Source organism: Porites lutea, chromosome 3 (genome assembly GCF_958299795.1).
Source record: "Porites lutea chromosome 3, jaPorLute2.1, whole genome shotgun sequence".
NCBI lineage: Eukaryota > Metazoa > Cnidaria > Anthozoa > Scleractinia > Poritidae > Porites > Porites lutea.
Genome location: NC_133203.1, coordinates 5,046,297 through 5,060,006, shown reverse-complemented (window position 1 = coordinate 5,060,006; position 13,710 = coordinate 5,046,297). Strand labels below are relative to the sequence as shown.

Below are 13,710 nucleotides of genomic sequence, written 5' to 3'. Positions count from 1 at the left end.
AATGTGGGGCAAATTCGCCCAACTGAGACACGATTTGGTCCGCCCGCGTTTCATTTAATACAGAAAGAAGTGTGAGCTTTGTTGAGCCAAAGGGGAAGGCGTACAATCCCATACAAATAACTTGCTAATTGCCCGATACTGGTGAAAGTGAATTACATGTAGTGTTGTATAATGTTTCCTTAATTGTATTTCTGCATGCGCTCTCTCTTGTAAGGCTCTAGCAACAAAGCAGTATGCCAACATGGTTCACACACTACTGAGAAAGGCCCAAGGTGGAGAGGATGGGGGAGCCATTGAAAAAATCTCCAATGAAATGCTGAACGGGTTATCAAATCTACTGCTTGCTTCTTCGGTCAGTTACTCTGATAGTTCAAAGGAAACAGCCGATAGAGAAATAGCAGAGGTAGGAAGGATTATATACGTCGTCATCCATACACATCCATATACGTCTGGACATACATATACGTATGGATAGACATCTTGTTGGCCCAGGCAGCTACATTTCAACCAGCATACGTCATCCATATACATAACATAACAAAATTAAAGCGCACGCTCTGATTGGCCAATTACCCATTGGGTGAATGGTGACGAAATCTGGCGCGATCTTAAAGCTTTCTACGCGACTCTGTCCGCGACTCCATTTTTTCCCCTCATGGTTTGCAAAGATTTTTTGTCTTATTTATACTGACGAAAAGTTTTAAAAAGACTGTTGAAGATAACGTAAAAGGTTTTGTAATCCACATTGTGACGGAAAACTACTTATTCAGCAAAACGATATCTTTGAAAGAAGATAACTGGAATGAACGATTTGTACCCGCCATAACAGAACTCACGTCATTCCCCTGCAATCTGTAAGCAAAATTAAAAGTTTCTCTCTTTTGTTTATGCTATAAATCAAAGGGATTGAGTTATAGTTTCACTTGGGAGGATTGCTAAGCACTCAAGAAGCTAGAGTCGACGCGTCTTTCGCGATTAGCAACCTACCGCGTGCAACTATAACTCAATAGTACATGCTGAGCCGTTTACCATTTGTTAATTGGTATCTAGAAAAGGACTTGTTGATGATAGGGCCACCATTTTGACGTTTTTATTGAACTTTTAAATGGGATCAGCAATTTGCATGGCAAAAGAAGTACCTTCTTGTTGGTTTTTAAAGACACTGAGTATTGAACCGGCACGGGGTTTTGAGCTTGCCAACTCCGCTCTGCAGATCAGCGCTCTACCAAAAGAAACCAACTCTGCCGCCTTTAAACGTTTAATCTAACTTGATTTTTTGAAAGGCCTACAAACTCATACCCTGAGGCAAGGAAGTACTGCGTTATTGGCAGCGGTTCAAAGCTGTCTTTCGATCAGCCGACTTTTTACACCTTTTGAACTGATAACACGGAGAAAACATGGGTAATAGTCCTGGCAGCAAAAAGCCTTGCTCCTTGCAAAAAAGCTAGTAAACTGTCTCAAGAGCTAAGGAAGTACAGAGACTGCGAGCAAAGAGAAGCATAGGGAACAAATTATTTCTGGGATAAAACTTCGACAAAGTGCGTTGAATTTGTGCCATCAACACGACATAAAGTTCTATTTGCACATACAGTTTGAAGGTATGTTGGAGTACCACGCAGTAGTGTAAAACCAAACATAGTACGCTGAATGGACAATTCTGAACATGCGCAAAAGAGCGCGAACCATACATCTGAAAACAACTGATAATCATTAATATTATTCTCCAACAATCTACAGTGTAACTATACAACTTTAACTAGCCTGAGAAAACAGCCGACATTTGGCGACGCCACCACTGCTTTCCCCGCCAAATGACGTCTGAGAAACGAGCGCAGAAATGCCATACTGATGACACGTCACCACCCAGAACTGAGTAGTGCTTCTGATTGGTCGTGCCGCGTAGGAAATTTGCTTCAACCAATCAGAAGTACTACTCGGATCTGGGTAATGATACGTCATCAGTATGGAATTTCTGCGCTCGTTTCTCAGACGTCATTTCACGGGGAAACCAGTGGTAACGTCGTGAAATGTCGGCTGTTTTCTCAGGCTAAACTTTAACGTTAAGAAACCAAAGTGTTTGATTTTTTTTCTTTGCATTTTTAGAAAGTTCTATATGATTTAGTGAACCTTATTGAGAACGTTTCCGATGCAATACTACACACCATGATACCGGGTCAAAGTCCGCTGGTACTAAATAATAGCGAGGACGTGGCTATAAGCTTATCAAAACAAACCCCAGATAAACTTACTGGTTTATCAGTCGATGTGGGAGGAAAGGAAAATTTCGTGTTGCCTCATGATGGAAGTTTATTCAACGGCATCAAAGATAATTCTTACGTCGCGACAACAGTAAGTAGCTTGATCGCCTCAGCACATAACCGTAAACTTCCATTTGGGCTTCTACTAGGTGCCAAGGGCCTTTGTTAATGTCACAGGCTACTTTAGTCTTAATACTCACAGTTCTTAAACCTGGTAACCTCTCTACCCTTAAAGCTTGTCTGATCTCATCCTTCATTTCTGGAAACCTTCTCTGCTCTGATTGGCAGAGTTGTTTTTTTTTTTGGCACAAACGGGAAACCTGTAATTTGCCTGTAAATTTAACACGCTGCTCCCCGCCCAGGTCGTTTATGGCAGATGGACGCAGCTAGTCTGCAAGCAAGCTCTCCTATTTGGGCGAGTGAAACGAGTCTCGCGAGAACGCGCGAGCGAGCGACGCAGCCTCAGTGATAACGTGATTAGCGCATGCGCAAGGTATCTTCAATTCTGTACACTTACTATTTAACTCGTCACCTGTTCTTGAACTTTTCATACGACTTTCTCACATCCTTATCAGGTAACAAAGCTGTCCACCAACCCATTCCACGAATCGGATAACTCCAGTAGGATAAAGACCACTCCATTTTCCATGGTTCTTAAGGGGGCGGATGGGAATGTCATCCCCGTCAAAGGACTCAAGTCGCCAGTCAATATATTTCTGCCTGTAAAAGAACCAACTCAGGTAAGGTAATTAGAAAAAAAATTTATTCACTGTTCAAAAACTGTATAAAAATTATTATTTTTTACATAAAAATAAACTTTTAAACTTGAAATTCGGAGGGCTTTGTTCTTCTGGCTAAGTTGACATTGTTGTTGCATCTGTAAATTGATAGCCGAAAGATCTTCTTAGTTTTTGTCATGATTCGTACTCTTAAAACTCTTACAGTGTTTTTTCATCTCTCATGTTCAGGAAAGCGTTTAAGCAAACCAGTCAACTAGATTTTTAAAATTCATTCAGAATCTTGAAGGATGTTTTAGGCATCCGAAATTTTACCAATCAGATTCAGAAGAAATGAAATTTGGGAAAACGTAACATAATCTTGACGGGATACGGATTTGACCGCTACTCTGGAAAGGGGATTTGCCAAAATCTTTACACGTGATGCCGTATTGGGAGAAAAACGGTATTGGGATAGAGATGACAGTAGTTCGGGATACGGAAGGGAGCCCCGGAATACGGAATCAGGACCCTACCCCCACCCTCTTCCAGTCCCCTCTCATTCTTTCCTGTTTCTGATTTCTCGTAACAGATTACACTAAACATCTCTCAAACGCCCTCAGCCAGTGGCTCCATGTCTTTGCACAAAGTCACCGCCCCAAACAATGACAGTACCATAAGGGCCGAAATCCTGCCATCCGACGGAAGTTCGGAGCTTACAATTTACTTCCGCTTCAATGAACCTCCTTCCTTAACAGAATACGACTTAAAAACAACTCTCCCGCACCAGGACCACGCGGTCGGAAATTACACGCTGTTTGTATCACGTGATCAAATGCAAGGTAGCGGCGACTACTACCTAGGAATTTTACCGACTGCCCATGAAAATGAACCAAGGGAAACGGCAGTAAATTACACTTTTGATGTCATCTCTTCAGCGTGTTACTTTTGGGACGAGTCTTCCAAGGAGTGGAGCAGCAAAGGATGTAAGGTAAACTGCTGTTAATGGTAAATCTTCGGTCAACGATTTAGAGTAGGGAGGCAGAGAGGGAAGCAGCTGATTCATGATTCCACTCTATCAACATTGATGGCGATGTTGGCTTGGGTGTTTAAACGGACCCTACACACATGTTGCTGGAATGAAAAGTTAAGCTGCATAGAATTCTGATTCTGATTCTTATCACCGGCATAAGAACAATAGAAATGTAGGTTGAATCATGCAAACATTGAACCAACAACACCCAAGATGAAGACATCTCTTCGCCTAACCACACTTAGCCTGTGTCAGGGTCTCGATAGTAGTTGAAATTGAAGGCAAGGCTGATCGGACAGCTAAGGGTTACAAATTTATTTGCCCAATATTTCGACTAGACAAAACTAGTCTTCATCAGGTAGCTTTTCTAGCCCCTGATAAAGACTATTTTTGTCTAGTCGAAATATTGGGCAAATAAATTTGTAACCCTTAGCTGTCCGATCATCCTTGCCTTCAATTTTTAGTGTTATTCTGTATTGCTGATCCTGATCTACGACAAGACCCGGCTTTCCCTCGCTGCTGTTTGTCCAAGTGGTCCTTAAAAGAATTGTTCTCGATAGTAGGGACGTCACGAAAGCAAGGTCAAGATTTGAAAAAGGGGACGAGATCTCTCTGCCCAGCCCCCGCCCGTTTTTCGAATTATCAGTTTTCAGTATCTCTGCTCATTACTATCTTGAATCACGGAACAAGCTAAACCACACATACGATGTTGACAACTCTGCATTACTCTTCTGTAATTTGTAAGTGTTTACTCTCGACGTGTTACCTATCTTGTCTAAGGTTATGTGTACACAATATCGGATAGCTTTTTTTGCCACCACGAAAAGCTACAAGGTATGGTACGAACAGCAACGGCCCGGGCTGGAGCAAGACGTTTTCACACATCGAACATCACTAAATTCCAGTTCTCATTCCTGAATATTTACTTCCGCCTCAGTGGGCTCCAGTCCTCGCTCCTACTTGTTCACTTCCGCTACTCTCCGAATACCTGATCACACTGCATGAAAGTGTGGCACAGAACCTATCCGCTATGTGTCGCTCAAGTTTCGAGATCTTCGCATCGTGTGAACAGAAGGTCAATCCGGTATAGTTTTGATGCCAGCGCAAGAGCTATCTGTTATAGTATCAACATACCCTACGTCTAACCACCTTCTTACCATAATTTTACAGGTTCATAACCAAACTAGCCGCCATCTTACTCGCTGCCAATGTTCACACTTGACATGGTTCGGTGCAGATTTGTTCATCCCACCAAATAAACTTGACATCAAAGCTTCAATCAAAAAGTTAGCTGAGCTTCACAAGCACCCCGCGCTGCTCGCTACCTTCTGTACTATTATTGGATTGTACATTCTTGGGATGATCTGGGCAAGACGTAAGGACAGAAAAGACATCACCAAGGTTTGAGTGAAATAGTTTTTTTGTTTACAATTAAGTGAACCTAGCCAGCAGTGCAGGCGTTTTCATAGGGCGCGCCAAGCACCTACCCTAAGGGTTGCTACTTCTTCTCTCCCCAATCTTTCTCTGTCATAAAATAAAAGATGAACAAGTCTGCCCAAAATACGCCTTCACTGCAAGCTTAAGTGAACCTCAAACCAAATCAGACGTTTTGGCCAACAAAACTACGCGCAGATCATCATTGAAGCCAGTACACGTTGCTGGTCAACCTTGTTCCCAGGGCCGACTTTTCTTGACTGGGAGAAGAAAAACCCCTGGGAACGAGACTGATGACGGCACTAAGCGCGGGAAAAAGAGCGTAGGGCAAATCGCAACTTCTTTTTTATTGGTAGAAAAGGTGACACGATTTATTTAGCCCATCACAACTCTGAACGTTAAAAACCTAAAAACTAAAAAACCTAAGAAATAAAGGAAAACGATATAATAAAATAAATATAAACGATTTAGAGGTAGCACATCCACATACTTTTTCTTTGTCTACCTTACTCCTGGGCTAATTTGAAATTGGAAATGCTGGTTTACGAGGAGATGGGAAAACCCGGAGAAAAACCTTTCGGAGTAAAGGAGAGAACCAACGACAAACTCAATCCACATATAGCGTCGACGCCGGGATTTAAACCCGGGCCAAATTGGTGGGAGGCGAGCGCTCTCACCACTGGGCCACCCTTGCGCCAATACTTGCGCCAACCCTGCATCACCCATGCGCCATCCTTGTGCCACCCTTGCACCACTCTCTTACACCTCGGCTACTCTTTTCTTTTCTAGGTAGGCCTGGTGCCTGTTCTAGATAATGACCCAGCAGACAGATATCGCTATGAAGTCACAGTCCATACAGCGCGTGGGAAAAATGCAGGAACAAGCGCTAATGTCTCTATTCTAATCGCTGGTGAGGAAGGTCAGAGCGCGGTGCACATGTTAAAGAGCACGTCAAGAACATGTCTACAGCCAGGCAGTGTTGACTCATTCCTTATAACGACATCAGACTGCCTGGGCAGTCTGACATATATCCGTATGTGGCATGATAATACTGGTAAAAGTCCGTCATGGTTTGTCTCCCAGCTGGTCATCCGGGATATTGAAACAGACGAGAAGTTCTTCTTTCTGTGCAATAGTTGGCTGGCCTGCGATGAGGGTGATGGACAGGTTGATCGACTCTTTCCAGTGGCGGGAAAAGAAGAGCTGCGCGACTTTGTCCATCTGTTCAAGACCAAGACATCACGTGACTTTTCTGACGGGCACTTGTGGTTTTCGATAGCTTTTCGGCCAGTGCGCAGTCGCTTTACGTGCATGCAACGAGTGTCCTGTTGTTTGTCTCTTCTGATGTGCTCAATGCTAGCTAACGTACTCTGGTATCGAACGCCGGTGCAGGATCAAAACAACGTTCTTATAGATCTCGGGTTCTTTGAGTTCACCTGGCACGAGATTCTGATTGGAATTCAATCGAGTTTGGTCGTCTTTCCAATCAACCTGTTGATAGTTCAGTTATTCAGAAACAGAGGGGTGAGCCCAAGGGCGAAACAAAAGTACGCAGAGAGGACAACAGCAAGAGGCGATTCCAATGTCAGAACAAAACAACGCTCGATAACTCGAAAACAAACTGCTGTATCGCTCAGCGATATTACACCGACAGCTTCGCGAAACGAAATGTCGGCCTCTTTCAAGCAAAAAAACGTGACTTTAAAAAACTTAACGCGCATGCGTACACCTGTGCCCGCGCGCAAAGACTCGACGGACGACGATTTCTTCTGTTCTTTGATTGAGAGTAAAATTGGAGTTCCATCGGAGGAGAAAGAAGACAAACCAAAAAAGCAGAAAACCCTAGATAACCCTGACTCATTGGAGGAGGAGCCCGACTTTTTATCTTCGGATATTTACTACTATTTGTATCAAGACGAGTCACAGGATGGGGATAAAGGTGCTGTCATGTAGTTGGTTTAATACTTGTTTCCATGGCTTGTAAGCAGAGACCTTTAGATTCGAGGACAAGAACGACTTCGACTACGAGATTTGACTTAAACTTTTTTCGCGTATTCTCAAAAAATAGACAACCCGGAAAGCTTCATTTTCCTTTTTTACTAGAAAAGTTAGTACTGTTATGTTTATTGAAGGAAGTAAGACCCTCTCCCGATCACAAAATGATAAAACTTCTACCATTTGTTAACTCGTTTCAACCACTACGACATTTTTGCTAAAACTTATTGTAGAGTGACGAAGACTATCACGTCGTCTCGCAAAAATGACGCGGGTTGACCCGCGCGCACTACTTAGTTTTGAGAAAATCTCGTACTCGAAGTCTTACTCGTCTTAGAATCTCAATTGCGATTTTAAGGCATGGCATTTATCTAGGCAAGGGACCGCAAGCTCAAGCGGTAGGTAATAAGCGTATTTGTTTCCCAACCAATCAGCATCTGTCGCTTTCCGAGTTTTCATTCCTTGGCTATCACTGAATTTTCGAAGCATTTCAGCAAATGAGTGCGCCAACCACACAGAGTTGTCGGTCGCGCAAAACATTGTACCGCCTTACTTATCTCACTAGAAATGCTTCAATAAAAAATTTCCTGAGTCAGTATATCAAATGTGGTATGTGACCGGTCGTTGAGAAAGTTTTTATTCTAAGGGAAATTGAACCTTTTTTAAGGTCTTCATTAATCTTGTATTATTTAATCTTTACCAGCTCTCCCTGAATCGACTTACAACCGCGATTCAGTAGGATCAACTTCCCCTTTAGTTCCTCCTGAAAACACCAAGGAAAGGAAAAGAAGAAAGAAAACGAAATGTTTATTTCCATGGTGGTTTGTGTACTTCGGGTGGTTTTTCTGCATTTCAACAGCAGCTGCGGCCGGATTCTTCACGTTGTTGTACGGACTTCAATTTGAGAACAAGCAACAAGAAGAATGGCTGGTGTCCATGTTTGTATCGATGTTCCAAGACGTCTTGGTAAGCCAGCCGCTAAAGGTCGTCATCGTCGCTATTTTCTTTGCTCTTCTCTTCAAGAAACCCCAAGATGAGGACGATGACGTCATCAACGCTGAGCTGGCGAGAGACGAGGAATGGCTCGAGAAAAATCTTAGTCATGCGCGAAAGGGAGATGGAAAGACTGCTGTCACACAATCTCTTCGTCCTCCTGATAAGGTAATGTAGTCAGAATGACACTCTTCTACGATTGCTTGTCATGTGATATTGCAGCCTCGTCTCCAGAGCTTTTCTCTTAGAAGATGAGAGTGAAATTTTAAGGGAAAAGATTTGGAGACGAGGTAAGTGATATTGTAGCCTTTAACTACTCCTTTACGAAATGTTAAGAGCAGGAACTTCGAACCCATTTAATTGGTTCAATTTATTGTTAACCGCGGTAGCCATAAATTAACTCGCAAGTTTCAGCGAATATTGGCATTCCAAAAACGATAACGGAAACGCCAGGAATGGAGATCTAACAATTTGTTACCCAGGTCTCCCATGGTCAAACAGATTCATGCCAAACAAGTATGAGTGAGATCTGGGTAAGAGATTAGGTCTCAAGTTCAAAACAAGTACCAATGGGGTATCAAAAAGGTCGCTTTAATCTTCAAATTTCACCTTCACGAATACTCTCTGGCATATAAACGTTTTCCTTTCCTTTTTCTTTTAATCCAGACACTCCTACAAGCTGCTCGAGCGCGCCTTTTCAAAGAAAGGAAGATGCACTCGGTCATCCGGGAAATCGTGCTCTACCTCATGTTTGTGTGGATAGTTCTGCTAGTAGCGTACGGTCATAGAGACCCGTATGCACACTTCATGACTCAAAACATGGAGAACTCGTTCGTTGGGCACCAAGAGTCACCTGGCGCCCGCGAAGATGACAAACAAGAAACAACCAAACAGAAAGCTGTCGGAGGCGATACCGTTAAACTTTCTGACGTAAGTACACGATAATGCTGAGTGTACCTTTCTCGGATAAATTTAGGTTTCTGGGAAACTGCCCAACTATCCCAAGCCAAGATTTTGCCTTAAGTGAGAAGTGAAAATGTTGACTTAGGGAGGGGTAGGTGGGCAGTTTCCCAGAAACCTGAATTGATTCCCTTTCTCTACCGTAAGAGAAAAACAAACAAATAATAGACCATTTCCGGGTTGTCACAAGCCCTTGTTTTAAAGTATAGCTATGAAAATGATTTTTTATTCTCATGCTAAAAAACTAATTTTCAAAAGAAAGGTTTTGCGCTTAGCCTCGTTTCAAAACGAGCACTTTTGAAACACGGAAATGGCAATTTTGAGGTGGCTTGAGACTGGGTCGGTGTTGCGCCGCATTGCACTATGGGACTGTTTCGGCGAAAGAACGTTGACCCAGTACCTGCGCAACTTTATAGTAGCTAATTCGTCACTTTCAAGTTTCCCATAATACACCTTGTTTACCCTCCACAAGTTGCTTTAGAATTGTTTACTATTTCTCATGGGTATTACAGTCGTCCCAAGAGAAAGCGAAAACAATGCTTAAAATATAATGTTACTCTAAAACTTTCTCTAGAGGTTTTGCTCAGAATAACGTGTGCACATATTAATCATTTATATGAGCACACGTAATTATAAACTTTACTACATTCTTAAGAAATATTTCGTTTGACAAAAGATGAACAACTCACGTTCGGAGTCTTCATGTACATTAACATCACCGCCTCTAGAAGACAAAGAAAGAAAGATTGCGATTGAATTAGCCAGTAGAGGCAAGAACTAAAGGTTGATAACATCAACTAACAAAGTAACAATACACGGCTCACTTTGATTCTAATAATGATGACTTCCCGAAAAATTAATCATAAAGAACGAGAATGTTGTTCATTCTCAACACTACACTCATCCAGCCTCCTCCTCAGGCGCTTCGTTTTTCGCATGGTTTTGCATAGAGGCGAGCGCGAAACGCGAGTGACTGGTGAAGAAGCGCAAAGGACCACGGGAAGGGTAAAGAAGGGAGGCGAAGCCGATTTCTCCTTCCCGCCTTCCTTTGCGTGAAAATTTTCATCAAGAGAGAGACGTCTGGGTACGAGGGAGACACTTACCCGTATGATCATATTCAACTTACGCACGAAATTTACACTACTTATCAATTTTTACCTTGATACCATCCTGAATATCCCTAAGGTCACCAATGTCAATGATTTCTGGGAATGGATGAATCAGACGCTAGTTCCAGGCCTTTATAGTGGTGAGTGGTACAACGGAAAGCGCGGGCAGCGTGGGTTCCTGGACGATAAGATGTCTTATGTAGTGGGTGTGGCTCGAATCAGGCAGCTTCGAGTTAAAAGTGGTAAGTTCTCAAATGTGAAAGCAAACCAAGTGAACAAACTCCAGTTGGTACCGTTCATGTACTCTTAGTGTCCTTCTGACACCATATCGACCTTTGTGGAAAGACCTCTGCAAAAATCCGACCTTTGGCTACCGCGTGAGAAATTACAGTGTTTGTATGAGAATCTTATGTCTAATGATTTCCGTAAAACGGTTGTTCTGAAAAAAGAATGAATTGTAAACTTAAGCTACAAAGCAAAGGATTCTACTTGCAAATTTTGGAGGCTGTACCCGTATTTAAATTTCTCCAGTCGCTTGCTTTAGATTTTGCATATATTTGTCTGCATTTTTTCCCGGGAAATTTAGTCGGTAGCAAGAAAAAGTTTTACAGACAAATATATAGAACATTGTAAAAAGTGGTTCTAGCCCAGGTAACGCCCTCAAATTTTTTCAGTAGAATCCTTAGGAGTGAAGCTGTAGCTTACAATTCTTATATTTTTCAAAACAGAACAGAAATTATTCGACATTAGATTCTCATACAAACACTGTTATTCACTGACGCGGTTGCCTACCTGTCAAGACGGATAAGGTCTATTTCCTTAACTTTGCATCACTCAGACTGAAACTCTGGAAAACTACTAGCTAAAAGTCGAATTTAAGTAACTGGAACTTTCGTTTAAGATAGCGGTTTAAGGACTGGTGGGTTCAGTCAGCTTTTACAATGTAATTACATGGTATTTGTAATGATTGCTTCAGCTCGACGCGGCAGAGGCAAGAATTTTGAAATGAAGTCCTGCCGCTGCCGCGCCAAATTCAAATGAAATTCTGCGCAACGGCAGTTCCTACGAAGTTTGAGGCGGTTTGTAGTGATTCTTATGCTATCAATCCAAAGATGGGGTCCTAGTAAAAGAAAAGGCGCGAATGTTCCTCGCGTTTTAATTAGTAATTATCAACTTTTTTTAACGAGCTAGGGGGGGTTTAAAGTTAGTGCCTATCTTCTTTATTACACTGTGGTATTTCAGGCACATGTGAAGTTGACCGAGTCTTTGACTCGCACGTGGGAGCCTGCAACGAGCCTTATTCCTGGGATGCAGAAGATCAGACTCCCTATTATAAACCCGGATGGAGACCAGCCAATCAGAATGCGTCTTACAACCAAGACTGCAGCGCATGGCACTACAAGACAACCGCTGAGCTAAAAACACGACCTTTCCTGGGGCACCTTGCACTCTACCGCGGAGGTGGTTACAAAGTGGACTTCAGCTCTACCATGGAAAGTGCATCCTCTGTGTTAGACGATTTAAAAATGAATAACTGGGTGGACAAATACACACGCGCAGTTTTTATCGAGTTCACGGTATACAACGGTTACAGCAACCTATACTGCGTTGTTAACCTGCTAGTCGAATTCACTGCCGCTGGAGGGGTTGTACCATTCATTCAGTTGCTGTCAACCCGAATTGATCGCTACGTGGGACACTTTTTGATATTTGTGCTGGTCTGTGAAGTTTCGTTCGCTCTCTTCACTTTATTCTTCACTTACCGCGAGTTCAAGCGGTTTCTTAAGACAGAGCTGAAGGATTACATGACGGAGTTCTGGACTTGGATTGAGCTAACATTGTTGGGGTTATCATGGACTGCCATTGTTCTCTATGCAATCAGATTCGGTCTTGATCAATTCACGAAAAACACCTTTCGCAAAAATCCTCAAGAATTCGTAGACTTCCAATACCTGGCGCTTGTCGATCAGCTTTTCGGTTATGTTTACGCATTCGTGGTGTTTATGACTTCTGTCAAGTTTCTTCGCTTGTTCAGATTCAACCGCCGCATGTCGCTACTCGGATGTACGATCAAAACGGCTGGTCGGGAGCTCGTGCACTTCGGAATTATCTTCGGGCTAGTATTCGTCGGCTTCTCCCATCTCTGCTATCTGGTATTTTCACACGAGTTGTACAAATTCCACACTTTCGTGACGACTGTTGAGACTCTCATCAGCGTAATGCTGGGGAAATTTAGTTACGTCAGCTTGGAGCGGACAAATAGAGTTCTTGGGCCGCTCATGTTTTTCTTTTACAGTATAGGAGTGGTTTTCATCCTTGTAAACATGTTCTTGTCCATCATTATCGAGAACTTCTCCAAAGTGAAACGGAACAATGACCTCCAATCGAATGAACACGAGATTATTGACTTTATTGCCGATCAGTTTACAAGTTGGCTTGGTTTAAGGTCGCGTTCCATTTTCAAAAAAAATCGAGTCCACGTCGAGGAACAGCGGCCGAGGCCAAAATACAAGAAACGCAAACGAAAAAACGAAGCGCAGCAGCTCAAAGAGAGAGTTGACAGGTTGGTTACGCTTATAAAGAACGTTCACTTTGATGTAGCAGAGGATGATGATTTTCTTAGGAACGATGGTGAAGTTACTTATTTACTTCCGAATATCACACTGGAATCTTACGCTTGAGTTAAATAGTGCTCGTATACAATGAAACAATAATGGTACCTGTATTAGTAGCCATGTAGTGAGCCATATTCGCTGAGACGCCGCTCACATACTGGCGCCACACTGGCCGAACTTCTCATGGGACAAGTTCTCATGCAATATTATAACCGAGAGTTTTCGCCTTGTCATCACCGGGAGTTTCGAAAGCGTCCAAGCGACTTCCGACGATTTACCACGATTTTCCGAAGACTTCCAAGCACTGTCGAAATGACCGAAGAGTTCTGTTCCGACGACCATTGAGCATCTCCGACGGCTATTTAAAAGACGACAAATTTTAGCATGTTGTGATACAGTTAGGACACAAAGTCAACAGTAAACGCCTTTTTGGAATATTTTTGGGAAATTGAATTGAATAGTATCAATTAACATAAAAGTGGTAATACACCAGGATACACCGTTTAGTAACACATAGAAACAATTTTATCAGGCGTTGTAATTTGTTTTTCGACCCAAGGAAACCCAATTAAAAAACCCTTCTTCGTGGCCACATTA

The 13,710-nt window shown here is 42.6% G+C and overlaps 1 protein-coding gene across 1 annotated transcript in view; it reads left to right on the top strand.

Annotated features, from left to right (window-relative positions):
- Positions 1–13,703, top strand: part of LOC140929903 (polycystin-1-like) — a 39,874-nt gene extending 26,171 nt beyond the window's left edge. Inside the window, exons 12-21 of the mRNA XM_073379597.1 lie at positions 215–403; positions 2,104–2,349; positions 2,834–2,998; positions 3,567–3,965; positions 5,178–5,408; positions 6,231–7,380; positions 8,140–8,597; positions 9,096–9,359; positions 10,575–10,740; positions 11,741–13,703. Coding sequence (XP_073235698.1) covers positions 215–403; positions 2,104–2,349; positions 2,834–2,998; positions 3,567–3,965; positions 5,178–5,408; positions 6,231–7,380; positions 8,140–8,597; positions 9,096–9,359; positions 10,575–10,740; positions 11,741–13,179 — 4,707 coding nt within the window. The 3' untranslated portion in view covers positions 13,180–13,703. The remainder of the gene's footprint in view (positions 1–214; positions 404–2,103; positions 2,350–2,833; positions 2,999–3,566; positions 3,966–5,177; positions 5,409–6,230; positions 7,381–8,139; positions 8,598–9,095; positions 9,360–10,574; positions 10,741–11,740) is intronic.
- Positions 13,704–13,710: the final 7 nt, after the last annotated feature.